This window comes from Suillus clintonianus (genome assembly GCF_016758775.1).
Source record: "Suillus clintonianus strain FC179 chromosome Unknown DEU56scaffold_7, whole genome shotgun sequence".
Classification (NCBI taxonomy): Eukaryota; Fungi; Basidiomycota; class Agaricomycetes; order Boletales; family Suillaceae; genus Suillus; species Suillus clintonianus.
In genome coordinates, this window is record NW_024539231.1 from 1 (window position 1) to 27,797 (window position 27,797).

The 27,797-nt window shown below is 49.1% G+C and overlaps 9 protein-coding genes across 9 annotated transcripts; 3 read left to right on the forward strand and 6 right to left on the reverse strand.

The window, feature by feature from the left end:
- Positions 1–21: 21 nt before the first annotated feature.
- DEU56DRAFT_727606 (uncharacterized protein) lies at positions 22–1,789 on the reverse strand (the record flags this gene model as incomplete). The annotated part of the gene is made up of 6 exons (XM_041347998.1): positions 22–157; positions 217–392; positions 446–578; positions 629–857; positions 907–1,108; positions 1,160–1,789. 6 exons carry the CDS (start codon positions 1,787–1,789, stop codon positions 22–24), a joined length of 1,506 nt encoding a protein of 501 aa, XP_041213323.1.
- Positions 1,790–4,668: 2,879 nt separating this feature from the next.
- On the forward strand, positions 4,669–5,617 carry DEU56DRAFT_727440 (uncharacterized protein; the record flags this gene model as incomplete). Its single annotated transcript, XM_041347984.1, has 3 exons — positions 4,669–4,872; positions 4,919–5,233; positions 5,282–5,617. Coding segments are annotated over 3 exons (855 nt in total), but the record flags the coding sequence as incomplete, so codon positions are not given.
- A 671-nt stretch (positions 5,618–6,288) lies between these two features.
- DEU56DRAFT_727716 (uncharacterized protein) lies at positions 6,289–7,237 on the reverse strand (the record flags this gene model as incomplete). The annotated part of the gene is made up of 3 exons (XM_041348004.1): positions 6,289–6,624; positions 6,673–6,987; positions 7,034–7,237. Coding segments are annotated over 3 exons (855 nt in total), but the record flags the coding sequence as incomplete, so codon positions are not given.
- A 2,565-nt stretch (positions 7,238–9,802) lies between these two features.
- Positions 9,803–13,503, forward strand: DEU56DRAFT_957669 (uncharacterized protein; the record flags this gene model as incomplete). The annotated part of the gene is made up of 11 exons (XM_041359269.1): positions 9,803–9,985; positions 10,026–10,118; positions 10,213–10,746; positions 10,798–10,999; positions 11,049–11,277; positions 11,328–11,460; positions 11,514–11,689; positions 11,749–11,845; positions 11,903–12,365; positions 12,420–12,529; positions 12,679–13,503. 11 exons carry the CDS (start codon positions 9,803–9,805, stop codon positions 13,297–13,299), a joined length of 2,841 nt encoding a protein of 946 aa, XP_041213326.1. The 3' UTR covers positions 13,300–13,503.
- A 3,072-nt stretch (positions 13,504–16,575) lies between these two features.
- Positions 16,576–17,372, reverse strand: DEU56DRAFT_775449 (uncharacterized protein). Its single transcript, XM_041351653.1, has 6 exons — positions 17,292–17,372; positions 17,100–17,240; positions 16,963–17,046; positions 16,835–16,905; positions 16,721–16,778; positions 16,576–16,668 (listed from the first exon to the last, which is right to left on the reverse strand). Exons 1-6 carry the CDS (start codon positions 17,313–17,315, stop codon positions 16,591–16,593), a joined length of 456 nt encoding a protein of 151 aa, XP_041213327.1. The 5' UTR covers positions 17,316–17,372; the 3' UTR covers positions 16,576–16,590.
- A 1,175-nt stretch (positions 17,373–18,547) lies between these two features.
- On the forward strand, positions 18,548–19,110 carry DEU56DRAFT_907864 (uncharacterized protein; the record flags this gene model as incomplete). Its single annotated transcript, XM_041356938.1, has 5 exons — positions 18,548–18,604; positions 18,665–18,764; positions 18,822–18,876; positions 18,936–18,996; positions 19,051–19,110. 5 exons carry the CDS (start codon positions 18,548–18,550, stop codon positions 19,108–19,110), a joined length of 333 nt encoding a protein of 110 aa, XP_041213328.1.
- A 404-nt stretch (positions 19,111–19,514) lies between these two features.
- On the reverse strand, positions 19,515–21,159 carry DEU56DRAFT_775462 (uncharacterized protein). The gene is made up of 9 exons (XM_041351654.1): positions 21,049–21,159; positions 20,949–20,993; positions 20,632–20,899; positions 20,362–20,572; positions 20,183–20,300; positions 20,037–20,120; positions 19,909–19,979; positions 19,791–19,848; positions 19,515–19,738 (listed from the first exon to the last, which is right to left on the reverse strand). The coding sequence occupies exons 3-9, from the start codon at positions 20,663–20,665 to the stop codon at positions 19,661–19,663; spliced, it is 654 nt and encodes a 217-aa protein (XP_041213329.1). The 5' UTR covers positions 20,666–20,899; positions 20,949–20,993; positions 21,049–21,159; the 3' UTR covers positions 19,515–19,660.
- Positions 21,160–22,766: 1,607 nt separating this feature from the next.
- On the reverse strand, positions 22,767–24,217 carry DEU56DRAFT_511669 (uncharacterized protein). The gene is made up of 6 exons (XM_041346580.1): positions 24,051–24,217; positions 23,958–23,995; positions 23,722–23,897; positions 23,432–23,646; positions 23,334–23,371; positions 22,767–23,274 (listed from the first exon to the last, which is right to left on the reverse strand). Exons 1-6 carry the CDS (start codon positions 24,139–24,141, stop codon positions 23,050–23,052), a joined length of 783 nt encoding a protein of 260 aa, XP_041213330.1. The 5' UTR covers positions 24,142–24,217; the 3' UTR covers positions 22,767–23,049.
- Positions 24,218–26,832: 2,615 nt separating this feature from the next.
- Positions 26,833–27,629, reverse strand: DEU56DRAFT_775484 (uncharacterized protein). The gene is made up of 6 exons (XM_041351655.1): positions 27,549–27,629; positions 27,357–27,497; positions 27,220–27,303; positions 27,092–27,162; positions 26,978–27,035; positions 26,833–26,925 (listed from the first exon to the last, which is right to left on the reverse strand). Exons 1-6 carry the CDS (start codon positions 27,570–27,572, stop codon positions 26,848–26,850), a joined length of 456 nt encoding a protein of 151 aa, XP_041213331.1. The 5' UTR covers positions 27,573–27,629; the 3' UTR covers positions 26,833–26,847.
- Between the last annotated feature and the right edge of the window lie 168 nt (positions 27,630–27,797).

Sequence of the window (27,797 nt, forward strand, 5' to 3'; positions counted from 1 at the left end):
CCTGGTTTGTAAAGACCCCCGTTAAGCAAGAGTAATTGTTAAACATAACGGGACACTTACCTTCATAAGCGCTTTTGAATCATCGCCGGTCCACTGTTTGAAGCCACGTCCTTGCGGAAAACGACGGAGGCCAGCGAAGGAAGCGACAGCGGCGATTCTAGTACGATAAAGCCAGAATGAGTCCTTAGAGTTGGCACGCGAAGGCAGGACACTTACCTATGATCAATATCATCCAAGATTCGTTGTGCCTCGCGTGTTCCATGCGTACGTAGTAGATATTTATGAACCCAGTCCACGAGGTGGTCTTTGAACGTCCCTTTGATGATCTGATGTAAGAGGTCCGGTGCAATCAATTGGCAGATATCGGCGCGGGGAAAATCGTTCGTGAACGGCTGCAGGTAAAATCGTAGTGAGAACAATTAAGTACATAGATATGAAAACATACAATGAGATCCGCCACAACCCCGAACTCGTCCCACAGCTCCAAATATGTCCCCACCTGAACAAGTTCTTCTATGTACCTTTGACATCGAGCGTGTGCGCCAGCTGCATCAAGATCATCATTCGGTGCCATGCATCTTGAGCGTCGTGAGTCAGGAACGTCTAGAGTCGAAAAACAATCACTTACCGTGCACACCAGAAACGCACCATACACGCCAGCAGAACCTGTTCTTCGTAGTCAGCAATATATGGCCCGAGGCCGTAGACCACACGACGGAAATGCCCATCGCCAAACTTCGCAACCTCGGGTACTTTCATTCCAGGCCGAAGTCGTTCGAGAATCTTCGAAAGCGAAGAATGGAATAGCTGACGGCGAAATTTTCGAAAGTTCGCGCGTTTCGCATGCTCCTTCGTAGCTATTAGATTGTCAGCAAGTTGTATAGGACAGGAAGTTATGTCACTCACTCTTTGGCATTGCAAGAAAGCCAATGACGGAGACTGCGTTCCGGTGTGCACGCCGGACGTTGTTGTGGACGTTCCCGATGGACAGATAGAGCGGGTAATACTCGTTGTTACCCGTTCCAACAGAAACGGTTGTTTTGTCGCTTCCGAGGATGATGGGAACGAAGGTTGCGCCAATGGTATCTGGATCCTTGGAAATTTCGTCCTAGTACATCACATGAGTTCCCCAGAGACTTCGCAACTGACATGTACATACCGCTTGATCCCACGCCCAGTTAGCAGACATAAAATCTCTATACTGGCGCTCCTCTCCTTCAGTCGAATACTCTCGATACGGCCGAAAGTCCATCTCATGTGCGAATTCGGGGTTTGCAAGCATGTTGTGAACCACTTGACGTGGATCTCGATACCACACATCAAAGGTGCTATCCATCCAGGGTGGGTAATCACCCTCAGGCTTCTCGCCTGAATACGAGCACGCGAAACTCTCCCACTTAACCTCTCCCAATGGTATTGAGTCGATCGTTTCGTAGAGATCTCGATGGTCTGCAAACGGTGGCACATCACCGTGTTTGAGTAGTGTTGATGCCCATAATGCAAGGTGCGCATCAATTTTATGGGCAGGTGTTGGGTTCTGAACATAGAATAAATCCGCAGTTTCGAATTCAGTGCGGTTACGGAATGGGGTCCAGTCGTTGGGAGATTGAGGTTCACGAGGTGGTGGCGGCGCGTCGTCCTCGAGAAAATGACCATGTTCATCACATGGACGGCCTGAAAGCGATGTCAGAAACTGAATTGATCGAGGAACACGACAGCAAACCGTTGAGTTGAGTATGATAATTCCGAAAGAAATGGTTCCCGCGGCCAAAAAACTCTGTATCAACATCAGGTGGGGGGGAAGACCTCAATGCATCAGCGCCATGATCATGACCGTGCCCAAAAACACCCCCTTCATCATCGGGCGGGGGGGGAATATCCTGGCCATTGTCAGGGCCCTTCGAGTTCTTCATCTGGGACATTAATGTCCATTTCTTGATGCTCTGGCGGCGGGGAAGATATCATGGGATGGGCAGATAGTATGTGTTTCGTGCGCCCACCACCCGTCTTGAAAAACCGGTTGCATCCTGCATGTCCGCATGGAAGTTGCAAGGCGCTGAAATCCCTGCGGTGAATCTGAGTGCGAGGGATGGTATTGGGCATGTCGAGTGGATTCTTGGCCGTTGAGTGGAAGGGTTGCTGTAGTGAATTCCTGGTGTTGGTAGGATTGCCGTAGTGAATTCCTGGTGTTGAGAGGATTTCCGTAGTGAATTCCTGGCGTTGGGAGGGAGGATCTATGTAGTGAATTCCTGGCGTTGGGAGGGAGGATCTCTGTAGTGAATTCCTGGCGTTGGTAGGATTGCCGTAGTGAATTCCTGGCGTTGAGAGGATTTCCGTAGTGAATTCCTGGCGTTGGGAGGGAGGATCTATGTAGTGAATTCCTGGCGTTGGTAGGGAGGATTTACGTAGTGAATTCCTGGCGTTGGGAGGGAGGATTTCCGTAGCGAATTCCAGGCGCTGGGAGGGAGGGTTTCCGTAGTGAATTCCTGGCGTTGGGAGGGAGGATCTCTGTAGCGGATTCTTGGCCGTTGGGCGGGAGGATTTCTGCAGTGGATTCTTGGTGTTTGACTAAGTTTCTGACCGTAAGCTTTGACGAAGTATTCCTGCACCCGTTGTGAGAAAAGCTGTTACAAGTGTGATTCATATCGAAACCTACTTTAATTGTAGTGTCTCGAACTGATAGTTGCCAGAATTGGGCGGGAGGATTTCCGTAGTAGATTCTTGGTGTTGGGGGGAGGACCTCCGTAGTGGATTCTTGGGCGTTCAGCGGGAGGATTTCCGTAGTGGATTCTGGGGGTTGGGCAGGAGGATTTCCGTAGTGGATTCTTGGTGTTGGGGAGAGGATCTCCGTAGCGGATTGCTGGCGTTGGGAGAGAGGCGAACACGCTGGCAGATTGAAGCCGCGCCGAGAGAGGTTTGAGGACTAAGATTCAAAGTTTGAATAAGCGCTTAGCGCCAAGGGTTACAAAAGGGTGCTAAAAGTCAGCCACTTACAAATTTCAAGTTGCATTCAATTCGTGTGGTCGTCTTCCTCTCTACCGCTCACCCACACTGCTCACTCAGTGCTTCCTATCCTCGTTTTTGCCGGGTCACAGCTTGACATGCCTCCTCGTCGCACACGTGCTCAAAATGCTACCACCCATCCGGGTCAGATCGTTCTAGACGCACAACCGAAACGACGCACGAAAGCACAAAAACAGGCAGATGATGCCCGCTTGAAAGCGGCCGAGGCGGAAAAGGAAGCAGATGCCCTAGCAGGGCTTACCAGGCTGGCAGAACTGCAAGTCCAGATGGAAGGTACCCAGGCCCAAGCCCAGGCTAACAAGCCCAAGGCAGTTAAACCGCGACCGGTACCAAAGGGTCGCAGGGCAGCTACTGATCAATCAGCCGAACCTTTTTCCATGGCAGGTCGTCATTATGCTCAGGATACAGACGCATCAGGTCCTGGTGAGGTGTTGAGCTTGAAGGATCAGATTTTTGAGGAAGACGCATTGCTGGATGGCGATGATCTTGAGGTCCCAAATAGTACGAAGCAGAAGTCCAAGAAACGCTCTCTGAAGGTGGCTATCTCAAATGTTCGGGAAAATATTGATGCAGACGATAACAACCTGATCGATAACGATGCATGTGCAAACAACGAGAAAGGCAACTCCTTACGGTGCGTGTTTGCCTTGCACTATCATGTTGATGCTTACTGAATCTACGCTATATTTTCTGAATTTCTGGGCGTCCAGAACAGAACCTGGTCTAGGTCCGACTCTAGGTGGTCGTATCCTAAACTGGAGGTCACAAGTCGGGCCCCAGAAATCTGGTGCAAGTTCCCAGCATGAGTCACTTACAACCGCCACTCAACCACCGCCTTCTATTTTTTCAAAATCTGAGCTGTCGAAGAGGACCTCAGTCAGTTCCTACAGTCATGCACCTCCCCCTCCTACCAGCAAAGCGGATGATCCTGAATGCCTCGTTGGAGCATTTGGAGATGAAGATTTAGATGAGTCTTATGAACGGGAGGCGGCGGCGTCAATGACAAAGAGTCAGGGTAAACGGCCGGCGGTGAGTGTATTTTCACTATGATTTTCAAGTTTGCGCTACTGACTTAAGCTTGGATCTACTAGTCTACCGTCAGTATCTCGTCTGGTGCAGATCTTGACCTCGTACCACCACCGAGCACTCAACCCGGTCTGAAGAGGGATCGCAACTTGATGCCACCACCCAGTACTCAACCTGGCCTGAAGAATGGCCGTCACTTGATGCCACCACCTTCCACACAACCTCGAGTTGTATCTGGCACGAAGAGGAAGCAGCTGGATGAGTTGGAGTTCTCCGACAGTGAGATTTCAGAGTTTCTAACGGATGATGACGTTATGGAGGTCGACGGCCCGGACGATGAATTGGACGTAGATATCAAGCCAGAGCCAGGTTTGAACGGTAAGGCTGCACGCACTACAGCCTCGGTATATCCCTCACTTCATTTCATTTTGCTACCACTGACTTCAGTATCAGACTTCTGTGACCACCACTGCTCGCGAGGCTCCAGCTCCTCCATCGAAGAAGGCAAAACATGAGAAGAACATCAAACTCGAGGGGAATATCAAATCCGAAGGGGCATCTACTGTGCCACCTGGCACCTGGGTAGAGCCGGTGTTGAAGGCACGTTCGTCTTATTTGAACACGGACCTCCCACCAGGCTGTCATGAGGACGGAAAATGGGCTCGAGTATTCATACCAACGATCTTGCTGTGGCTTGGCGCACAAGAGGAACTCTGGACTATTGCTGACATTAAGCTGCTTGATGCATGCAAAGAAATTTTCAAGGTCGTCTACGGGGATATTTGCTACAATCTTACCATATCTGGGTCCGTTTTTGGTGTTGTCAGTGTCGTCGTTTTATTTGGGAGAAGCTACTAATATGTTGTAGGTCACACAACGTGTTGGCGAATGGCGTAGCAACTTCGGGTCTACAGCACTTGCCCTCGCGGTTCATTTCTGTGTCGTCAATCAAGATTCAGCACCAAGGGAACTTTCGACTCTCCTCCTGCACAAATATGCATTTTTATACCCTAACCCTGAAAAGATTGACAAGGATGAGACTTTCCGTTCTCCGTTTGTCCAAGAGCTTCTTGCTACTGCGCATCTCGCTAAAATCTTGGGACACGCTGACGTTCCTGTTCTCCGCACTGACAGCTTGGTTAAAAATGGTTTCATTGGGGCCCTGGGCTTGTGTGCGGTCTCGGTCAGTCAATCTTGTATTGATGGTTGCTTATTAATTTTATGCCCGCAGCTCGAACGTGCTTTCACTCTTCTCGCTGATAGCACTGTCACTCTTGACAGCGAGGAGAACTCGGAGCTGCCGATCAATGTGCGGAAAGCTCGCCTCAAGACGCCCAAGACCTTCAACAAAGCTACTGGAAAGGAGACGACTTCCGAACACGCATTCTCAGTTGCTAAATGGAGCTCCAAGACTGCTGCATTTGTATGCGGGGCGAAAAAGAAGGGCACGGCGGCAACAGAGCTCACTGTCTCGATGGCGTGGAAGGTTCTGAAAAAGCCTGGTTTCGAGAAATACACTGGCAATGACATGTCCGACGAGGATGACGATCGCGCAGACATTTGGTAAGTTGCAGCTCTCACAATCCCCGGGTTTTAATAATGTTTGCACTACTACCTGCAGATATGCGAGCCTCACGCCTCTGGTCGATGTCTTCTCGTTAGGACATTTGGATATATTATTTCGTGCTTTGCGCTTGCAATTTTCACCGTTTGGAACCGCTCATTCGTTTTGCTCTTCCTCACTCGTCTTTTAACGTGTTTTAACGTGTTTCCATGCCTGCGTCACTCGTTTTGCTCTTTTTCACTGGTCTTTTGTCATATTTCCATGCCTTCATCACTCTTTCAGCCGCTCTTGATTGTCTCCTAATGCTTCTTAGATCCCCTTTAATGTTGTTCATGATTCTGTGCCTATCACCCATTTTCCGCTTATGTTCCCTTTCGCACCCTTTTTGGTGGTTTTATCACGCATTTTACAGTGACTTGCAATGGACTTGTGTCGAGTTTTTGTGCCTTACATCATACATAATAAGTGGATTCAAGTGTGATTAAGCCGCTACAAGAAGACGCGTGGCCTTGGCGCGTCTTGTGGTGCCCTCGCTCTTTTTTTCACTTGAGACCATTGAAAAAGCCAAAAAAGGCGTGTGAAGAGATCCGGGATTTTGCTGATGCGTGAGGCTCGCATATCTGCAGGTAGTAGTGCAAACATTATTAAAACCCGGGGATTGTGAGAGCTGCAACTTACCAAATGTCTGCGCGATCGTCATCCTCGTCGGACATGTCATTGCCAGTGTATTTCTCGAAACCAGGCTTTTTCAGAACCTTCCACGCCATCGAGACAGTGAGCTCTGTTGCCGCCGTGCCCTTCTTTTTCGCCCCGCATACAAATGCAGCAGTCTTGGAGCTCCATTTAGCAACTGAGAATGCGTGTTCGGAAGTCGTCTCCTTTCCAGTAGCTTTGTTGAAGGTCTTGGGCGTCTTGAGGCGAGCTTTCCGCACATTGATCGGCAGCTCCGAGTTCTCCTCGCTGTCAAGAGTGACAGTGCTATCAGCGAGAAGAGTGAAAGCACGTTCGAGCTGCGGGCATAAAATTAATAAGCAACCATCAATACAAGATTGACTGACCGAGACCGCACACAAGCCCAGGGCCCCAATGAAACCATTTTTAACCAAGCTGTCAGTGCGGAGAACAGGAACGTCAGCGTGTCCCAAGATTTTAGCGAGATGCGCAGTAGCAAGAAGCTCTTGGACAAACGGAGAACGGAAAGTCTCATCCTTGTCAATCTTTTCAGGGTTAGGGTATAAAAATGCATATTTGTGCAGGAGGAGAGTCGAAAGTTCCCTTGGTGCTGAATCTTGATTGACGACACAGAAATGAACCGCGAGGGCAAGTGCTGTAGACCCGAAGTTGCTACGCCATTCGCCAACACGTTGTGTGACCTACAACATATTAGTAGCTTCTCCCAAATAAAACGACGACACTGACAACACCAAAAACGGACCCAGATATGGTAAGATTGTAGCAAATATCCCCGTAGACGACCTTGAAAATTTCTTTGCATGCATCAAGCAGCTTAATGTCAGCAATAGTCCAGAGTTCCTCTTGTGCGCCAAGCCACAGCAAGATCGTTGGTATGAATACTCGAGCCCATTTTCCGTCCTCATGACAGCCTGGTGGGAGGTCCGTGTTCAAATAAGACGAACGTGCCTTCAACACCGGCTCTACCCAGGTGCCAGGTGGCACAGTAGATGCCCCTTCGGATTTGATATTCCCCTCGAGTTTGATGTTCTTCTCATGTTTTGCCTTCTTCGATGGAGGAGCTGGAGCCTCGCGAGCAGTGGTGGTCACAGAAGTCTGATACTGAAGTCAGTGGTAGCAAAATGAAATGAAGTGAGGGATATACCGAGGCTGTAGTGCGTGCAGCCTTACCGTTCAAACCTGGCTCTGGCTTGATATCTACGTCCAATTCATCGTCCGGGCCGTCGACCTCCATAATGTCATCATCCGTTAGAAACTCTGAAATCTCACTGTCGGAGAACTCCAACTCATCCAGCTGCTTCCTCTTCGTGCCAGATACAACTCGAGGTTGTGTGGAAGGTGGTGGCATCAAGTGACGGCCATTCTTCAGGCCAGGTTGAGTACTGGGTGGTGGCATCAAGTTGCGATCCCTCTTCAGACCGGGTTGAGTGCTCGGTGGTGGTACGAGGTCAAGATCTGCACCAGACGAGATACTGACGGTAGACTAGTAGATCCAAGCTTAAGTCAGTAGCGCAAACTTGAAAATCATAGTGAAAATACACTCACCGCCGGCCGTTTACCCTGACTCTTTGTCATTGACGCCGCCGCCTCCCGTTCATAAGACTCATCTAAATCTTCATCTCCAAATGCTCCAACGAGGCATTCAGGATCATCCGCTTTGCTGGTAGGAGGGGGAGGTGCATGACTGTAGGAACTGACTGAGGTCCTCTTCGACAGCTCAGATTTTGAAAAAATAGAAGGCGGTGGTTGAGTGGCGGTTGTAAGTGACTCATGCTGGGAACTTGCACCAGATTTCTGGGGCCCGACTTGTGACCTCCAGTTTAGGATACGACCACCTAGAGTCGGACCTAGACCAGGTTCTGTTCTGGACGCCCAGAAATTCAGAAAATATAGCGTAGATTCAGTAAGCATCAACATGATAGTGCAAGGCAAACACGCACCGTAAGGAGTTGCCTTTCTCGTTGTTTGCACATGCATCGTTATCGATCAGGTTGTTATCGTCTGCATCAATATTTTCCCGAACATTTGAGATAGCCACCTTCAGAGAGCGTTTCTTGGACTTCTGCTTCGTACTATTTGGGACCTCAAGATCATCGCCATCCAGCAATGCGTCTTCCTCAAAAATCTGATCCTTCAAGCTCAACACCTCACCAGGACCTGATGCGTCTGTATCCTGAGCATAATGACGACCTGCCATGGAAAAAGGTTCGGCTGATTGATCAGTAGCTGCCCTGCGACCCTTTGGTACCGGTCGCGGTTTAACTGCCTTGGGCTTGTTAGCCTGGGCTTGGGCCTGGGTACCTTCCATCTGGACTTGCAGTTCTGCCAGCCTGGTAAGCCCTGCTAGGGCATCTGCTTCCTTTTCCGCCTCGGCCGCTTTCAAGCGGGCATCATCTGCCTGTTTTTGTGCTTTCGTGCGTCGTTTCGGTTGTGCGTCTAGAACGATCTGACCCGGATGGGTGGTAGCATTTTGAGCACGTGTGCGACGAGGAGGCATGTCAAGCTGTGACCCGGCAAAAACGAGGATAGGAAGCACTGAGTGAGCAGTGTGGGTGAGCGGTAGAGAGGAAGACGACCACACGAATTGAATGCAACTTGAAATTTGTAAGTGGCTGACTTTTAGCACCCTTTTGTAACCCTTGGCGCTAAGCGCTTATTCAAACTTTGAATCTTAGTCCTCAAACCTCTCTCGGCGCGGCTTCAATCTGCCAGCGTGTTCGCCTCTCTCCCAACGCCAGCAATCCGCTACGGAGATCCTCTCCCCAACACCAAGAATCCACTACGGAAATCCTCCTGCCCAACCCCCAGAATCCACTACGGAAATCCTCCCGCTGAACGCCCAAGAATCCACTACGGAGGTCCTCCCCCCAACACCAAGAATCTACTACGGAAATCCTCCCGCCCAATTCTGGCAACTATCAGTTCGAGACACTACAATTAAAGTAGGTTTCGATATGAATCACACTTGTAACAGCTTTTCTCACAACGGGTGCAGGAATACTTCGTCAAAGCTTACGGTCAGAAACTTAGTCAAACACCAAGAATCCACTGCAGAAATCCTCCCGCCCAACGGCCAAGAATCCGCTACAGAGATCCTCCCTCCCAACGCCAGGAATTCACTACGGAAACCCTCCCTCCCAGCGCCTGGAATTCGCTACGGAAATCCTCCCTCCCAACGCCAGGAATTCACTACGTAAATCCTCCCTACCAACGCCAGGAATTCACTACATAGATCCTCCCTCCCAACGCCAGGAATTCACTACGGAAATCCTCTCAACGCCAGGAATTCACTACGGCAATCCTACCAACGCCAGGAATTCACTACAGAGATCCTCCCTCCCAACGCCAGGAATTCACTACATAGATCCTCCCTCCCAACGCCAGGAATTCACTACGGAAATCCTCTCAACACCAGGAATTCACTACGGCAATCCTACCAACACCAGGAATTCACTACAGCAACCCTTCCACTCAACGGCCAAGAATCCACTCGACATGCCCAATACCATCCCTCGCACTCAGATTCACCGCAGGGATTTCAGCGCCTTGCAACTTCCATGCGGACATGCAGGATGCAACCGGTTTTTCAAGACGGGTGGTGGGCGCACGAAACACATACTATCTGCCCATCCCATGATATCTTCCCCGCCGCCAGAGCATCAAGAAATGGACATTAATGTCCCAGATGAAGAACTCGAAGGGCCCTGACAATGGCCAGGATATTCCCCCCCCGCCCGATGATGAAGGGGGTGTTTTTGGGCACGGTCATGATCATGGCGCTGATGCATTGAGGTCTTCCCCCCCACCTGATGTTGATACAGAGTTTTTTGGCCGCGGGAACCATTTCTTTCGGAATTATCATACTCAACTCAACGGTTTGCTGTCGTGTTCCTCGATCAATTCAGTTTCTGACATCGCTTTCAGGCCGTCCATGTGATGAACATGGTCATTTTCTCGAGGACGACGCGCCGCCACCACCTCGTGAACCTCAATCTCCCAACGACTGGACCCCATTCCGTAACCGCACTGAATTCGAAACTGCGGATTTATTCTATGTTCAGAACCCAACACCTGCCCATAAAATTGATGCGCACCTTGCATTATGGGCATCAACACTACTCAAACACGGTGATGTGCCACCGTTTGCAGACCATCGAGATCTCTACGAAACGATCGACTCAATACCATTGGGAGAGGTTAAGTGGGAGAGTTTCGCGTGCTCGTATTCAGGCGAGAAGCCTGAGGGTGATTACCCACCCTGGATGGATAGCACCTTTGATGTGTGGTATCGAGATCCACGTCAAGTGGTTCACAACATGCTTGCAAACCCCGAATTCGCACATGAGATGGACTTTCGGCCGTATCGAGAGTATTCGACTGAAGGAGAGGAGCGCCAGTATAGAGATTTTATGTCTGCTAACTGGGCGTGGGATCAAGCGGTATGTACATGTCAGTTGCGAAGTCTCTGGGGAACTCATGTGATGTACTAGGACGAAATTTCCAAGGATCCAGATACCATTGGCGCAACCTTCGTTCCCATCATCCTCGGAAGCGACAAAACAACCGTTTCTGTTGGAACGGGTAACAACGAGTATTACCCGCTCTATCTGTCCATCGGGAACGTCCACAACAACGTCCGGCGTGCACACCGGAACGCAGTCTCCGTCATTGGCTTTCTTGCAATGCCAAAGAGTGAGTGACATAACTTCCTGTCCTATACAACTTGCTGACAATCTAATAGCTACGAAGGAGCATGCGAAACGCGCGAACTTTCGAAAATTTCGCCGTCAGCTATTCCATTCTTCGCTTTCGAAGATTCTCGAACGACTTCGGCCTGGAATGAAAGTACCCGAGGTTGCGAAGTTTGGCGATGGGCATTTCCGTCGTGTGGTCTACGGCCTCGGGCCATATATTGCTGACTACGAAGAACAGGTTCTGCTGGCGTGTATGGTGCGTTTCTGGTGTGCACGGTAAGTGATTGTTTTTCGACTCTAGACGTTCCTGACTCACGACGCTCAAGATGCATGGCACCGAATGATGATCTTGATGCAGCTGGCGCACACGCTCGATGTCAAAGGTACATAGAAGAACTTGTTCAGGTGGGGACATATTTGGAGCTGTGGGACGAGTTCGGGGTTGTGGCGGATCTCATTGTATGTTTTCATATCTATGTACTTAATTGTTCTCACTACGATTTTACCTGCAGCCGTTCACGAACGATTTTCCCCGCGCCGATATCTGCCAATTGATTGCACCGGACCTCTTACATCAGATCATCAAAGGGACGTTCAAAGACCACCTCGTGGACTGGGTTCATAAATATCTACTACGTACGCATGGAACACGCGAGGCACAACGAATCTTGGATGATATTGATCATAGGTAAGTGTCCTGCCTTCGCGTGCCAACTCTAAGGACTCATTCTGGCTTTATCGTACTAGAATCGCCGCTGTCGCTTCCTTCGCTGGCCTCCGTCGTTTTCCGCAAGGACGTGGCTTCAAACAGTGGACCGGCGATGATTCAAAAGCGCTTATGAAGGTAAGTGTCCCGTTATGTTTAACAATTACTTTGCTTAACGGGGTCTTTACAAACCAGGTTTATATAGCAGCCATCGAGGGACACGTCCCCGTGGACATTGTGCGCACTTTCCGTGCATTTCTTGAATTCTGTTACATGGTACGACGGAATACCATTACGGAGCGCACGCTAGAGCAAGTTCGAGACGCCGTTTCCAGCTTCCATAAGTATCGTGACATTTTTCTGACGAGCGGCACCATACCCACATTCTCGCTACCACGACAACACGCTGTCGCTCATTACGTGGAACTCATCCAGCTCTTTGGCGCTCCAAATGGACTGTGCTCGTCTATTACAGAGAATAAGCATATCAAGGCTGTTAAAGGTCCATGGCGACGATCAAACAAATTCAACGCGCTCGGTCAAATGCTCGTCACCAATCAACGACTCGATAAACTGGCTGCCGCACGAGTCGATTTTACCAGCCGTGGGATGTTGAATGGGACTTGCCTTTCAGCAGCCCTCGAAGCCCTTCAAGTTTGTAAGTTCAGAGCATATCTTCAGCTGCTTGAAAGCTAATGTTGAATCCCGCAAGTGCAACAAGATGAACCGAGGGACCCCGCACTTCCTGCCACCGAAGATGCAGTTGACGACTCTCACGACGGAAACCTCGGCGTGTCTGTTCCCGAAGATGGCATTGACGGAGTAGACCATGGCCCGACAATTCTGCAAGCACATACACGATTGGCGCAAACAATTCGCAAGTATATTTCGTTGTCTTTGAATCCAGACGTCTGATTTGATTTCGCACAGAGACAAAACGTGCACGTAATGTATTGGCTCGAGCTGAAGAGCTGAATATTCCCCGTCTGCCTGAGATGATCCGCCGCTTTCTCTTCCAGCAGACACGCCCGGATGACCCGCGAGATGCATCCGAAATTCCCGTCGCAGGATGCCCTCGATATGAGGGCAAAATATCAGTTTTCAACTCTGCATGCTCACGGTTCTATGCCCCGAGCGACTTAAGTGGGATCGGTGGCATGGGGATTGAGCATATTCGTGCTTGCCCCATGTGGCGGAACGAGGCCCCTCGTTATGACTGCGTTTTCGTTAACGTTGGGTCGGAAGATGTGGGCATTCGAGGACTTGAAGTTGCGAGGATTCGTGCCTTCTTCTCGTTCAATTACGGAGGAACGACATACCCGTGCGCCGTTTTGCGCTGGTTCGATATCATTGGAGACTCGCCCGACGAAGATACGGGCATGTGGATGGTGCGTCCAGCCTGCGGTGCTAACAATGCAGCTATCTACAATATCATACACGTGGATACAATCTACCGTGCAGCTCACCTTATTCCTGTCTACGGCAGACGTTTTCTTCGCCGCGATATTACCCTACACAATTCATACGACACATTTCGGACTTTCTACGTGAATAAATATGCTGATCATCACTCTTTTGAGCTCGCATCATAGTCATTTTCGTCGGTTTTACACATTGTATCTAATTAACTACGTTTTCAAGCCTTGATTGTTTTTTTCCTCTTGTGTGACTTGAACGGCTTGAACCAAGTAAGTCTTTGGTCGCCTTGTCACACCTTTGTGCACATTTGCAAAGTTGCGTGAAAACTCAAGCGCAAAAAAGCCGCTGAAAGTCAAAAAAGGGATCCTGGGTTTTGCTGATGCGCCTCTGGTCGATGTCTTCTCGTTAGGACATTTGGATATATTATTTCGTGCTTTGCGCTTGCAATTTTCACCGTTTGGAACCGCTCATTCGTTTTGCTCTTCCTCACTCGTCTTTTAACGTGTTTTAACGTGTTTCCATGCCTGCGTCACTCGTTTTGCTCTTTTTCACTGGTCTTTTGTCATATTTCCATGCCTTCATCACTCTTTCAGCCGCTCTTGATTGTCTCCTAATGCTTCTTAGATCCCCTTTAATGTTGTTCATGATTCTGTGCCTATCACCCATTTTCCGCTTATGTTCCCTTTCGCACCCTTTTTGGTGGTTTTATCACGCATTTTACAGTGACTTGCAATGGACTTGTGTCGAGTTTTTGTGCCTTACATCATACATAATAAGTGGATTCAAGTGTGATTAAGCCGCTACAAGAAGACGCGTGGCCTTGGCGCGTCTTGTGGTGCCCTCGCTCTTTTTTTCACTTGAGACCATTGAAAAAGCCAAAAAAGGCGTGTGAAGAGATCCGGGATTTTGCTGATGATGCAAGCGCAGAAGTAGCGGCCACGCCCGCGCGATAATAAGCCACTTTGCCTTGAGCCGGCCGTTGTGAATATCAGTGAAAAGAGGACAGGACATGACAACAAAATTCATGGAAAGGATAGGAAATTTTGGTCTTCTAGGCGCGAGGTCGTTACAAAAATCATGATTGTCATAGATGCGCGGGGAATGTATGCTGTGATGGGAGTCACCCGCGCCTTCGTAAGATGTAGGAGATGCATGTGAGAAATGATACCCGATGCAAAAGATGCTGTAGGGAGCGATTACAATACATACGAGCTTATTGTCACAGGAAGGGGCACGTTCTGGCTCAGGCCAGGGGTTGTAAGCTCAGCAACCATAGAGCCTCCGAGTCAGCCAAAGTAAAGGCCTGGTGCGCTGGTTGGTGTTGAACCGATTTTGAGTGTGTGGTGAACGGACTCCCACTGGCAGTGAGAACATGATATCACAAATCAGCAAGTGACCGATTCTACGAAAGATGAAGGATCGTACAAGGTTAGGCCAACCAGGCACAGCTTTTGCAATGAGTTCAAGAAGGTACGAAGTTCGGGCGCATGTACGCATCCGAGGGCGGCCGATGTTCTGAGCGAATAGTAAGATGCTTCAAGGCTGCATCGCCCCCCCTGAGGAACGCCCCCATCAACATCCATACAGATATCCACATCGTCAATGCTCTCACACGCCCGGATACGGTACACATGCTCTCTCTGATCCAGCGACACGCAGCCGCATCACAACACAACGCACTGGCAGCGTTAGCAAGGACGGACGGTTATGCCATCCGTGGGAACTTGAGGTAACGATTCAAGTCTTCATACTATTACTACCATTTCTCCGTCACCACCTCCATGCCAATCTTTCATCATTAATTTGCAAGTGATCGCTAGGATGCCATCAGCAATTTCTCATCACAAACTCACAAAGGGCGAATAAAGTTGTCATGGGCGCTATATCCAGTGTGTTGAACCAGATATTCCGCAGCGCATGTGTGTGTCCATTCACGATTTCCTGCTCTCAGCTCCTGTTCAGCTTCATCAAATAGTTTGAATGTCCAGCCAGGTTCTTATATGTGCCACGAACGCGCTCGCTACTACAGAGCATACCAGTAGCGGACTCAATATGTTTCGTGGCTTGTTCGTGGTCTCGTGCTACCGTCGGAAACCTCTTCATCCAGCCAAGGAAAGTCACAAACTTGTCTTTCATGCATTACAACTAAAAGCTGATGCGACAAACATGCTACGACGGACGACGTAATCAACAGCAACCAGGTCTTTTCGCGTTCGCAACAAGCATCCAGCACTGCTTGTCGAAGTCCGCAGCGCCCGCGGGAGGAGTCGGGCCATTGGTGATCTGCAGTAATGTCAGTTATAAAGCCAGACATGGTCGCTGATGAAAAACACACCGGGCCTGAGACCTTATCAAGGACCAGCCTTCTAGTGGTGTCGCCCACCACATGGATTCTGCGCATAAAGGGGACAAATCACTTATCAATTCCACTGGAATTGAATATTATACTCACAAATAGCTTCCGTTTTCCTGCACGAGCAACTGGAACAGCTGGGCATTGGCGGAGCCTGCAACCTCGTCTGCCTATCGTTTCGCGCCGTTGGCCATTTTGCATATGTTAATGCCGGATAGACCAATCACTCCATTGACCGTAATAAACATGCCCTCCTTTACAGGATAGAGATTTGCTGTACCATTAGCGGCGTCCACCCATTGCAACTGGACCTATAAACGTCAATGAGCATGGGAAGCGCGTCGCTATCATGATGCACGCGTACCAAATCATTTCGGCCAATGTTACTGCCCACGACCTGGTTGTCAGCATTCAACTGAAAGCAGCAGAAGTTGTGGAAAAGCTTCTGGATTAGGACATTCATCTTGTGCTGGTAGTCCTTGACAGTGAGAGAAGGGTTGTTGATGGAAACTAACGGTAGGATATGTTGTGACCTTTTTACCTGCCTGAACGCTCGATTAGATTCCAGATGCCGAAGTCAGCACCACCCTGCAAGTATGAGTCTTAGTCTTGGATCATGACCGACTGGTATCGGGCACATTCTATGCCCAATTCCAGTGCCTTCCTCATCTTCTCATAATATTTTACCCTTGCTCAAAATTAGGACACGCTTCGAGTCTGAATCTGAGTCTTGGGTCATGACTCATGTGACATTGGGCACATTCTCGATCCCAACAGTTTTCCGCGCCATACATTACCTCTCTAGCGACACTCACAATCTCGCAGTCGACGACGTCACTGATTCCGATCGGATATTCATGATCACATGTATGTCATATCACTTAGTCGACCCACATACTAGTGCAGCATGAGCTCACAATGCACCCGATAGCCTGTTTCTGCGCGCAAAGAGAAAGCTTAATCGCGCGGTACTAGGACAGCTGCAGCCTAGCGAAGGGGGTCACAAACATATCTTCCAGACATCACGACTAAAAGCTAATTTGACAAAAATTCTGCGTCAGGCGACTTGAATCGACAGCAACTAGGTCTCCTCGCATTCTGAAAAATCTCACTACTTCGCCGCAACGAGCATCCAGTACTGCTTGTTGAAGTCCGCAGCGCCCGCGAGAGGAGCCGGACCATAGGTGACCTGGAGCAACATCAGTCATATGGCCAAAAATTGTCACCGATGAAAAACAAACCGGGCCTGAGAGATTATCGAGGAGCAGCCTGTTGATAGGGTCGCCCGCCTTACGGATTCTGCGCATAAAGGGAATGAATGAATTTTTACCACTGGAACTGAAGATTATACTCACACATAGCTTCCGTTTCCCTGCAGGTCTAACTGGAGCAGCTGTTCATTTGCGCCGCCTACGACCTGGTTTGCCTACGATTTCGCGCTGTTAGCAATCTCGCATCTGTCAACACCAGATAGACCAATCACTCCATCGATCGTAATATACTTCTTCGCCGCCTCAACCCAGAGGTTCGCTGTGCCCTTGACTTTGTCCACATAAATGATCTGGACCTATGAACATCAATGAGCATAGGAAGCGCGTCGCTATCATGATGCACGCGTACCGTCGAACCTCCGCCAATGTTATTGCCCACGACGTGGTCGGCAGCATTCATCTGGAGAAAGCTGAAATTACGGTAAAGGTTTTGGACATTCATCTTGTGCTGGTAGTACTTGACAATGAGAGAGGGTTGTTGATGGAAAGTAATGGTAGGATATGTTGTGACCTTTATACCTGTCTGAACGCTCCATTAGGTTCCAGATGCCGAAGTCAGCACCATCCTTCAAGTCTGAGTCTTGGGGCACGACTCACTTGACATCGGACCCATTCTAAGCCCGATTCCACTGGTGCCTTCTTCGTTAAATTTTACCCTTGTTCAAAATTGGGATTTGAACAAGCGAGATCTGACAAGGCCTGGTTCTGTCTACATCACCACCCATGTATCTAGTCTCACATAATACAGGGTCGCAATCGTATCTCCACTCGATTCCGAGGGGAAGCGGCGACAGGGGCAGCCATCACGGTTCGAACATTTCTCCGTCGTGGGCCTTTGGTTCTAGACCAACAGAAGCCTGCATGGAAGGTGACAGCAAGGAACCCGTATCTGGCTGGGGGAGACTACCATGTCACTGATCAGACAGTCAAGCATACTCTGACTCCATCCAGGTCAATATTGCGCGCGATTTAAAGTTGTTCCGAACATCACAGACTTGGTACGAGAACTACTCTTTTCATTATCAAACAAAACTCAAACGGTAAATGCACTACGCACACGCAACTTAGTATGTGGGACTCCGCACGGATATGCGTGGGCTAGAGTCACAATGCGAACACCTGGTTTCGGAATCGCTGCAACCTGCAAGGTACCCGGCAAAGATGGAATTCGGTATTGGTATTTGACCTTCCAAGTCGCTTTGTGTGATTCCCTTGCTCGTCTCCGTGTCATCCGGATGCTGGCCAAATCATGATTCGTGCGTGGAAGATCAGCTACTACATCCCTCAGCTACTTTACTCAATTGTGCTCTCAAACCAGAGCGGTGGGGAATCAAGCCAGGGACCTGAATGATTAGATCAATGTCGCGCACAACAAAAGTATAATCCCCGAACCGCGTGATGACAAATCTGGATGTCGGGCCTTACAAGGCATTATGGCACGTCAAAAGAATCCTTTAAAATTAAAAGATTATCGCGCCCATAAATATATTAAAAGGTATTGTAGCGGTCGTTTTTCCGAGGGGACAGTCGAGACTCGCGGGTACTCTGAGTGACCTGAATTATTAGGTCACGCCCTTGATGCTGGAATCCGGAATATGATATGCTCCGAAGCCAAGTGAGTCGCGACGCGAGACTAATATTGTCGCAGTGATTTCTGCACAACTTAACTGTCGTCAAAATATTGAAATTTCCTCAACATACGCACCACTCGTCCAATATTTTCCTCAAACTACAGCGATGATCACCGATGGAACTTACAGGATCGAAAACGTTTTGTATCGCAAACGATATGTCTGCATGTCAGGAGACAAGTCAGGAAACAGGGAGTTCGTCGGCCATGACGTTGGTGACATCGTACGTGTCCATCGTTGCAGCAAGGTGCCTCCTATGTTCATGAGTCACCAATGCCCACAGATCGAAGTCGAAGTCAAGGACAAGGTTCAGCATCTCGCGACTCTCTATGATATTGGGACAGATTTGTACATTGGGATTGATAGAAAGGCTGGTCTTTCTGGTACTATCAGATGGGAGACTCCTAATGGCGTTAAATCATAGGAAAACAAGGTCAAAGGCTACACCGAACCACAGGTGCTCCAGTTGTCCAGTGATGACGGCGAGAAATTTGAGTGAGTATAGTCGTCGGTTCTAGTTGCACCGAGAATTGATCAGTCCCCTTGATCCGCAGGATCCATAAGCAGAATATCAACAGCGTGTGGATTCTCAAAGACAACTCAAACTGGTCCTGGGTTTGTTTCATCGTTGACCATTTTTAACTGTATTTATGACCAACGTCACTCCAGATCGTTACTGAGGCACCTCCCGATTCGGACACGAAATACTGGGAGTTCCAAAGGGTGTAATAGCTGTAAGAAGACCAAAGTACCAATTGCCGTTGCCTACGTGTAACTTGTCTGCCAGAGAATAATCAGTGCGCAACGCGTGACTAAATTTCCGTGATTGGACGGTGAGATGCTCGAGCGATGTTCACCTGTCGGAGATGCCTCTATAATTATTTGGCCTCCGTGTTCGCCACCATTCCAACTATCCTCCCCTCATTCGCCTCAGCAGGTGCCTACAAAAAATCAAGTTCAAGGAGCTCCGGCAAGGCTCGCTTGATAATGTGTCCTTGCTAGTGCCGTGCGTCGTGGTATGCTGAGCTGTGTGTCACTGCAGGGCGCACATGTACTCCGGGGGTGAGGGGGTCCTCAGGGCGTAATATGACGCACTCGGCTGAACAGACATGAAGCATCTGAATATTCGTACGCCACAGCTTCAGACTGTTAATGACCCGGTTGTTGTGTGGTCGAATGTATTCCATACATCACAACGGAAATATAGCTAATCTCTACCGACATTCTGCAGCGGACGAAATCTCCTTGCATTCTGAAACAACCAATTGAGTCAAAGCAACTAATCCAGCGGAACGAACATCCAGAACTGCTTGTTGTAGTCCGCAGAGCCCGCAAGAGGAGCGGGCTCATTCGTGACCTGAAACGACTTCAGTCTGATAGTCAAAATCGGTCACTCATGGACAACAAACCGGGCCTGAAAGATCGCTGAGGACCAGCCTATAAATATTGTTGTTCACCAGACGGATTCTGCGGATGTAAAAGGGACGAATGATTCTCGATATTACTGGAACCGAAGACCATACTCACACATAGCTTCCGTTGCCCTGCAGGTCTAATTGGAGTTCATAGGCATCAGGGGCGCCTACGACTTGATTTGCCTACCGTTTCACGCCATTAGCAATCTCGTATTTGTCAACACCAGAAAAACCACTCGCAGCATTGATTGTAATAAACGTTTGCTTTGTCGGAACCCAGAGACGCGCTCGACCCGCCCCCACGTCCACCCATTGGATGTGGACCTATGGTCATTGGTGTGACTCGTGAGCATAGGAAGCACGTTGCTGCAATGATGCACGCGTACGACATCACCTGAGCCCGTGGTATTGCCCACGACCAGGTTGGCAGGGTTCACCTGCATAAAGCTGAAGCTACGGTGAAAATTCTGGATTCGGACTTGCATGGTGCACTGGTAGCTGGTACTGAGTGAGAGAGGGTTGTTGATAGAACTGCATACGGTGGGACATGCCGCGACCTTTATACCTGCCTAAAACTCCATTTGATAAAACATTGACATGTGCCGTAATTCCCGGGGGAGGTTTTCGGGGGAGGTTTTCCCCGATGGATATAGATATTCCTGACGTTGAACAGATGGCAAGCGAGGACCCGGGTATGGTTGTTTGCACAAGCGGCGATAAGGGATAGGAACGAGATGCCCTGGAAGCTTGAAAAATGAACGTCCTAAGAGTGGGGTCTGGACTCTGCATCAAGCTACGAGACCTGGTGAGCTTGTCAAAAGACGAGAACACGCACTGATCTGATTGAAAACACTGCAGGACATTGCCATAGCACATCAATGTCGGGGTATTTTTACTCAGTCCATATCCTCAGAAGAATCATGTTGAAAAAGCCTACTATGATAGGGCAATGGGCATCAGTAGAGGTCAGAGGTATGCAAGATGGTGTTGCTCGAGAGTCGAGTATGGTATGTCGCCGCATCTGTTGAAGTTTAATTTCTCGCCACTCTCGTTGGCCTCCGTAGCACGCTGTACATTCCCCTCCTCGATATCATGTCGAAGCCCTTTCCATAGGTTCAACGAACTAGCCGCACACGAGAAACACTGACAAACTCTTGAGTCTTTGAATACTACTACTAATAGTAGTTTATGCCATCTCTATGAAAACTTATAGTTGAGTGTAGCCTGAGGATAGCACCAATATGAGACGAACTCATCATATATATTTTCCAACCCAAGCACTTGACAAAGCGGCACCAGGGAAACGCCAAGGAACGAGCAGGGTGCGGAAGAAGGCCGCCGACTGCCACTGAATCAGGAAAAGGGCACGGAGCCTATATATGGCAAGCACTACTGGTTTCCAGTATTGTAGCCGCGTCCATTACACTCAAAACTGCATATTTTCATTGCCATGGGACATATACACAACAGACTATTCGCTAACGGGAGCGCGGGCTAGCAGAATTCTGAGGCTCATCGGTAAAATTGAGGTTGTACTAGGAAGGAAAGTGAGTGGTTGCGTGTTCTGGGGTTTGGCTCTCATTTCGTTGTGGATTTGATATCCCTTGTCATCATTCTGTTGTGTGATTCAATCCTCGTTCGGTTTCGTATACACCAGCGAGCAAAACAAAACTGACGAACCAGCACAGCCTACATCGGTGAACCCACCTACCTCGGAAAGCTCTATACCTCCTTTCAACTCTACACAACCTCCTCCCACTTCCCCCTACGCTCCCAGGGGATGGTGATACATTCGCGCTGAAGGATGTGGACATATGTGTTCCATGGTATTCGTTCGCCTCTGCCCAACCACAACTCGACTCTCTATCACCTAAACCTTCTCATTCCCTCACTACCAACCCCTCGGGCAAAGGGAACGCCGAACGCATCCCAAATTCAGGATCAGAACCAACCACCCTCACCTCTCCAGACCCAAACCTAAATACGAAATCCCTTTGCGGCCATAACCACCCTCGTCCACGCACTCACACTCACCCTCCGACTAGACATGCACCTCATCATAACATGATCTTACGGGGCTGAGAAAACAGCTGTCGTGCTATTTACCGAGAGCCTACAGATGATGCAGACGACCGCCCAGGAGTATTCATCATCTCACAACGTCTATACTACCTCCTAGGGTCCCTTCTATCTCAAAAGTCATATGTTCACAATCGGTATCTGAGCTCAGTACGTCGTTCAAAGTGCTGGAAGAGCGGAAGATGGAATACGGTTAAGGAGTAGAGGGATGTGTTGAACAGGGGGAGAAGTAGAGGGTGAGTTGTGTTTCTTTCTTGGTGTCGCATGTTCTTTCTTTCTTCGTGATGTTGAACGTTTTTTGTTTTGTTTGAGGGGTGTTGCGAGATCGAATGGTGTTGATATCCTTGTCAATAGCTAGCGGTGGCTCGTCCTCTCTACATCATCCCAAACTCGCGATTCAAAACGGTGTGTCACGACCATTTGTCACTTCTCAATTTCAATATGATTTGAAACGCGACAGACTGCACATGGGCTGTGAGATCTGACGTCGAAGGCCAGATGTATGCGCACTGGGGATTACTTTGATTACTATCTCGTTGCGGTTCATGTTTTTGAGCGGTTTTTGTGTGTCGATGCTGATGATGATGACGGACGCAGACGTTCTCAGTATCACGCGCATGTATTGACTCTTACGGGCATCTGGCCGCTTTCCAACCGGGTAATAGAGAGAGGTAATATCATGCACTGCTGCATCGATAGCTTCGACAATGTCGGCGTGTTTGAAGGGCGATAGCGTCGAGGCAGAATTTGCGCGCAAGTTCGACGATAAATGATTCCTGTGCGCGACGTAAAACCTTCCATTGGAGCTCAGTTGGAGAACACGAGTCTATTTGGAGTAGTAGAGACATTCACGCATGATATTCTGATAGGAATAGAGTGTGATTCAAAACCAACTGCGTAAGTGTGGGTACTGTGAGGAACTATAGCTGAGAAACGAGAGAACAGATGGTATTACACCTAGGGCATTGTGTGGTGTTATGACTCGACAAGCTCATGCCCGAAGCCTAGTAGTTTGTTGATCAGCGACGCTCGGTAAGTGCCCAAATCTGATGGGCGCTTTTCCAGCCGGTACAAAGCAGAACTTGCGTACCGTCTGCTGGATCAGACAGCTCTATACTGAATTTCGTACCATGGGCCAATATTCTGTCGGGTGGTAGAAGACAACCGGGCAGAACTAGTCGACGACCAGATATACACCATATGAAAGGCATGCACACCTAATGCCTAGGGCACCTGGAACGTCAGTATCTTCAACATCCCACTTGAAAGGGGATGAAACAGCGACGACCTTGGTGCCATTATTGGCGCTGCAGATCTCGCCTTCAATCCCAAGATATTTTCCAGAGCGAGGAGACTTGATGAACCAGGTGTTGTGGTCTCCACCGCTCTCGAAGATCCACTGCGAACCACACAGTCGGTCAGCACAACCCGTCCACGACGGGATGTCAAGCGCATTACCGACTGGTTAGACCCTTTGTGGGGAGACCATCCCGTGACTAGGTTGACGCAATGTTAGCATTGGTCTGGGATGTCCTTGGAGCAAAGATGACCCTTACTGGAGCAGTCATCGGTAGCCGAGAGGTCGATGGCAGTACCCGCCTTACAGTTTTTGAGGCCATAAATGTGCTGGTTCTCAATACAAACCCATTTGGTAACCGCCCAGATCTGATGGGCGGCGTTCCAGCTGGTCGCAAGCTGGACTTTCGTGCCGTCCGCTGCATTTTCATCGTTAGACAGCTCTAAGCTGAGATCCATACCATGGACTGATATCCTGCAAACGGCAAAAAAAGCAATCGACGAGAATCAATCCACAACAGGTGATGAACCATATGAAAGGTGTGCACACCTAATGCCTTTGATACCTTGGAGATCAGAATCTTTGATATCCCACTTGGTTGAAGTGGTTGAAATAGCGAAGACCTCGGTGCCATCATGGGGGTCACATTCAACTCCAAGATATGTTCCAGAGCGAGCAGACTTGATGTGCCAGCCGCTCTCGTCACCGTAATTCTCAAAAATCCACTGTGAACCGCGCAGCCAGTCAGCAAAAACCATCCGCGACGGGTTAAATAAGTGTATTACCGCTTGGTTGGAACCATCGTTGGGAGACCATCCGGTTACTAGGTTGGGGAAATGTTAGTGCTGACTTGGCCTGGAGCAGTTGATGATGCATACTGGTGTAGTTATCATCATTCGAGAGGTCAACAGCAGTGCATCCCTGACTGTTTATGAGCCTGTAGGTCTGTTGATTCTGAATCCAAGCCATCGTATTGCGTACTTGGAATGTTCAAGTATTTATACTACTAGACATTCGGAGGGGTCAGAAATCACGAAGATCTTCTGTCCAACTCGACAATCAATTGGTCCCGATTTGATACGGAATTTGTGAATGAGCGTTCATTTTGGAATAAACACCCCTGGAAGTCCTAGGAAGGGTATATCGGAGTTGGGAGTCCGTGCTTTTACGCCGCGATCGTCAATAACATTTCGCTATCGAAGGCCTAGGCAAATGTTGACAGTGACCACACTTAACCTTCGGTTATTTGATCTCGCCGAACGGATCAGTGCCTAGGAGGCGATTACGTTGAGATGAGCGCTGATACTAGTAGAAGTTCACACGGATACCAAGTTTTCCGGAGCTACATCCTCAATCGAACCTCCACGAAGAATGAAGCCTGAGGAAGGCCCCTACGGAATCCGGATATGCCCTTCGAAGTAAAGTGAGTCGTAACCAGTTGACCCTAGACCAATACTCAGACAAAGGGTGATGGTGCTGACATCGGCGTCCGGAACCTATTGAAGACTCAGACAAGTATAAAGGTTGCAGCGTGTCCTACCATTAACCTTCTCTCACTCAATACCACCTACCAGCACACCATGCAAGGTCGAATCCAGAATCTTCACCGTAACTTCAGCTTTATCCAGCTGAGCCCTGCCAACCACGTCTTGGGCAATAACATCAGCCAAGGTGATGTCGTACGCGTGCATCATTGCAGCAACGTGCTTCCCATGCTCACGAGTCATACCAATGTCCATAGGTCCAGGTCCAATGGTTGGACCAGCAGGCAGGTCGAGCGAATCTCTGGGTTGCGGCGAAGCGCATGTTTATTACGATCAATGCTGCGAGTGGTCTATCTGGTATTTGACAGATGTGAGATTGCTGATAACGTGAATGATAGACAAATCAGGTATTAGGCTCCGCCAATTCCCAGATGCTCCAGTTGGATGTGCAGGACAACGGAAGCTATGTGTGAGTATGGTCTTCGATTCCAGTATTGATAAGAATTCAGTCGTCAACTTTGTCCGCAGAATACATATGGCAGGCGATAACATCAATAGGCTGGTCCTCAACGATCTTGCAGGCCCGGTTCGTTTTTCATGGGTGACCGATGTTGACTTGATGACCGACGTCGTTTCAGGTCACAAATGACCCATCTCCTCGCCCGGGCGCTGAGGACTACAATAAGCAATTCTGGATGCTGGTCGCGCCGCCGTAATAAGCAGTGTCGGAATACAAGAAGCTCTGCTGGCTGTTGCTTTGACCCGTCCGCCTAAAAATGTTTGTAAAATTAGCTTTTAGTCATGATGCATGCAAGACATATTCTCAGCTAAACAATGAGGTTGTCTGGGTAGCCCGAGGCCACAGAACACCTGAGTCGTTGTCTGGAGCTGCAGACGGACTTCGATGGCAGAGAAGTTTGCGCCAGGCTGAACCTGCCACCCCGACTAACTATGAAGTGCCCATCGACGACATTATGTTGATCAGAGCACGGGTGATAGTCATCATTTCCATGAAAGTCGAACTGTCTGACAACACGGAAGTCGAGCTGAGAGTACGAGGTCGTCAAAGCGGCGAAAGGGTGCAGAAATAGCTTGCGCAGAGTTTAGATCCGACGGCGAACTGGTCGTACGTGGCACATCGGGAGCACTCCTTCTCCTTCGTGATGTTAGGATTGGAATCACGCCTGGAATATTTACATTTTCAGTAGTGGTATCCGCACGAGACTCGACAATCCACCGGCTCCCAGTTCCCATATTGGCAAGAGATTCGGTTAAAGGAGAAGCTTAGCATAGGCCAGCTGTTTGGTAGGACAAGTTGTTCAATCCAAACTGCTTTCGAAATTCCAAGTGAACCGTTAGGACACAGCCAAGAGTTCCCACGCCGTTGTGCAGGCTCACTCAGTTGAATAGGTTCTTCTTAGTAACCACTGACCTGAGCCATGAGGTTCTCCTAGACAGCATTGCACTCAAACTCGCAGAGGAGTGTGGTGAAGAATTGCATATTCTACCTCATCTCGAACACTTTTCCAAATGGCTTCCTTCTCGTATCACAATCAGGCGAAGAAGAGCAGAATCCGTCCTCGCCTATAATGGCTGGAGGCCCGACAGGCAGCTTCCCTGTTCATATGGGTGGTCAGCGCTCAGCCCTCGCATCACTATCGACTCCGGTATTGGAAACTGCAGTCTGGGATTCACACCAGATGCCCATGACCGTATGCCTGTAAATTTTAATTCCGCAACGTCACTTTTCACATCACATTTCAAAGACTCAGGCAGGGGACCCCGAATGCTGTAAATCGAAGTGGCTCTTTGACCTTCCTCTATGTTTGCCAGAGCGTTCGATCCCAACAGTTTTCCGCGCCATATATTACCTCTCTAGCGACACTCACGATCTCGCAGTCGACGGCGTTACTGATTCCGATCGGATATTCATGATCACATGTATGTCATATTGCTATTGCTTAGTCGACCGATATACTAGTGCAGCATGAGCTCACAATGCACCCGATAGCCTGTTTCTGCGCGCAAAGAGAAAGCTTAATCGCGCGGTACTAGGACAGCTGTAGCCTAGCGAAGGGGGTCACAAACGTATCTTCCAGACATCACGACTAAAAGCTAATTTGACAAAAATTCTGCGTCGGACGACTTAAATCGACAGCAGCTAGGTCTCCTCGCATTCTGAAACATCTCACTACTTCGCCGCAACGAGCATCCAGTACTGCTTGTTGAAGTCCGCAGCGCCCGCGAGAGGAGCCGGACCATAGGTGACCTGGAGCAACATCAGTCATATGGCCAAAAATTGTCACCGATGAAAAACAAACCGGGCCTGAGAGATTATCGAGGAGCAGCCTGTTGATAGGGTCGCCCGCCTTACGAATTCTGCGCATAAAGGGGATGAATGAATTATTACTACTGGAACCGAAGATTATACTCACACATAGCTTCCGTTTCCCTGCAGGTCCAACTGGAGCAGCTGCTCATTTGCGCCGCCTACGACCTGGTTTGCCTATGATTTCGCGCTGTTAGCAATCTCGCATCTGTCAACACCAGATAGAACAATCACTCCATCGATCGTAATATACTTCTTCGCCGCCTCAACCCAGAGGTTCGCTGTGCCCTTGACTGCGTCCACATAAATGATCTGGACCTATGAACATCAATGAGCATAGGAAGCGCGTCGCTATCATGATGCACGCGTACCGTCGAACCTCCGCCAATGTTATTGCCCACGACGTGGTCGGCAGCATTCATCTGGAGAAAGCTGAAATTACGGTAAAGGTTTTGGACATTCATCTTGTGCTGGTAGTACTTGACAATGAGAGAGGGTTGTTGATGGAAAGTAATGGTAGGATATGTTGTGACCTTTATACCTGTCTGAACGCTCCATTAGGTTCCAGATGCCGAAGTCAGCACCATCCTTCAAGTCTGAGTCTTGGGGCACGACTCCCTTGACATCGGACCCATTCTAAGCCCGATTCCACTGGTGCCTTCTTCGTTAAATTTTACCCTTGTTCAAAATTGGGATTTCAACAAGCGAGATTTGACAAGGCCTGGTTCTGTCCACATCACCCCGCCCATGTATTTTGTGTCAGCATCGGACAGGGTCGCAATCACATTTTCATTCGAGTCCGAGGGGAAGCC

Coding starts and splice junctions, on each gene's coding strand:
- DEU56DRAFT_775449 (XM_041351653.1), bottom strand. CDS start 17,315: ATGGTGCTGACTTCGGCATCTGGA. Junction 16,906..16,962: donor AGTATATTACGATCGATGGA/GTGATTGGTCTA, acceptor GCGAAATCGTAG/GCAAACCAGGTCGTAGGCGG. Junction 16,779..16,834: donor CAGGGAAACGGAAGCTATGT/GTGAGTATAATC, acceptor CTTTATGCGCAG/AATCCGTAAGGCGGGCGACC.
- DEU56DRAFT_775462 (XM_041351654.1), bottom strand. CDS start 20,665: ATGGCAATGTCCTGCAGTGTTTTCAATCAGATCA. Junction 20,573..20,631: donor CAGTGTTTTCAATCAGATCA/GTGCGTGTTCTC, acceptor TGCAGAGTCCAG/ACCCCACTCTTAGGACGTTC. Junction 19,980..20,036: donor CGTTTATTACAATCAATGCT/GCGAGTGGTTTT, acceptor GTGAAACGGTAG/GCAAATCAAGTCGTAGGCGC.
- DEU56DRAFT_511669 (XM_041346580.1), bottom strand. CDS start 24,141: ATGGCTTGGATTCAGAATCAACAGACCTACAGGCTCATAAACAGTCAG. Junction 23,996..24,050: donor GAATGATGATAACTACACCA/GTATGCATCATC, acceptor TCCCCAACCTAG/TAACCGGATGGTCTCCCAAC. Junction 23,898..23,957: donor ACGATGGTTCCAACCAAGCG/GTAATACACTTA, acceptor CGCGGTTCACAG/TGGATTTTTGAGAATTACGG.
- DEU56DRAFT_775484 (XM_041351655.1), bottom strand. CDS start 27,572: ATGGTGCTGACTTCGGCATCTGGA. Junction 27,498..27,548: donor TGCTGACTTCGGCATCTGGA/ACCTAATGGAGC, acceptor TATCCTACCATT/ACTTTCCATCAACAACCCTC. Junction 26,926..26,977: donor TCGATAATCTCTCAGGCCCG/GTTTGTTTTTCA, acceptor ATGTTGCTCCAG/GTCACCTATGGTCCGGCTCC.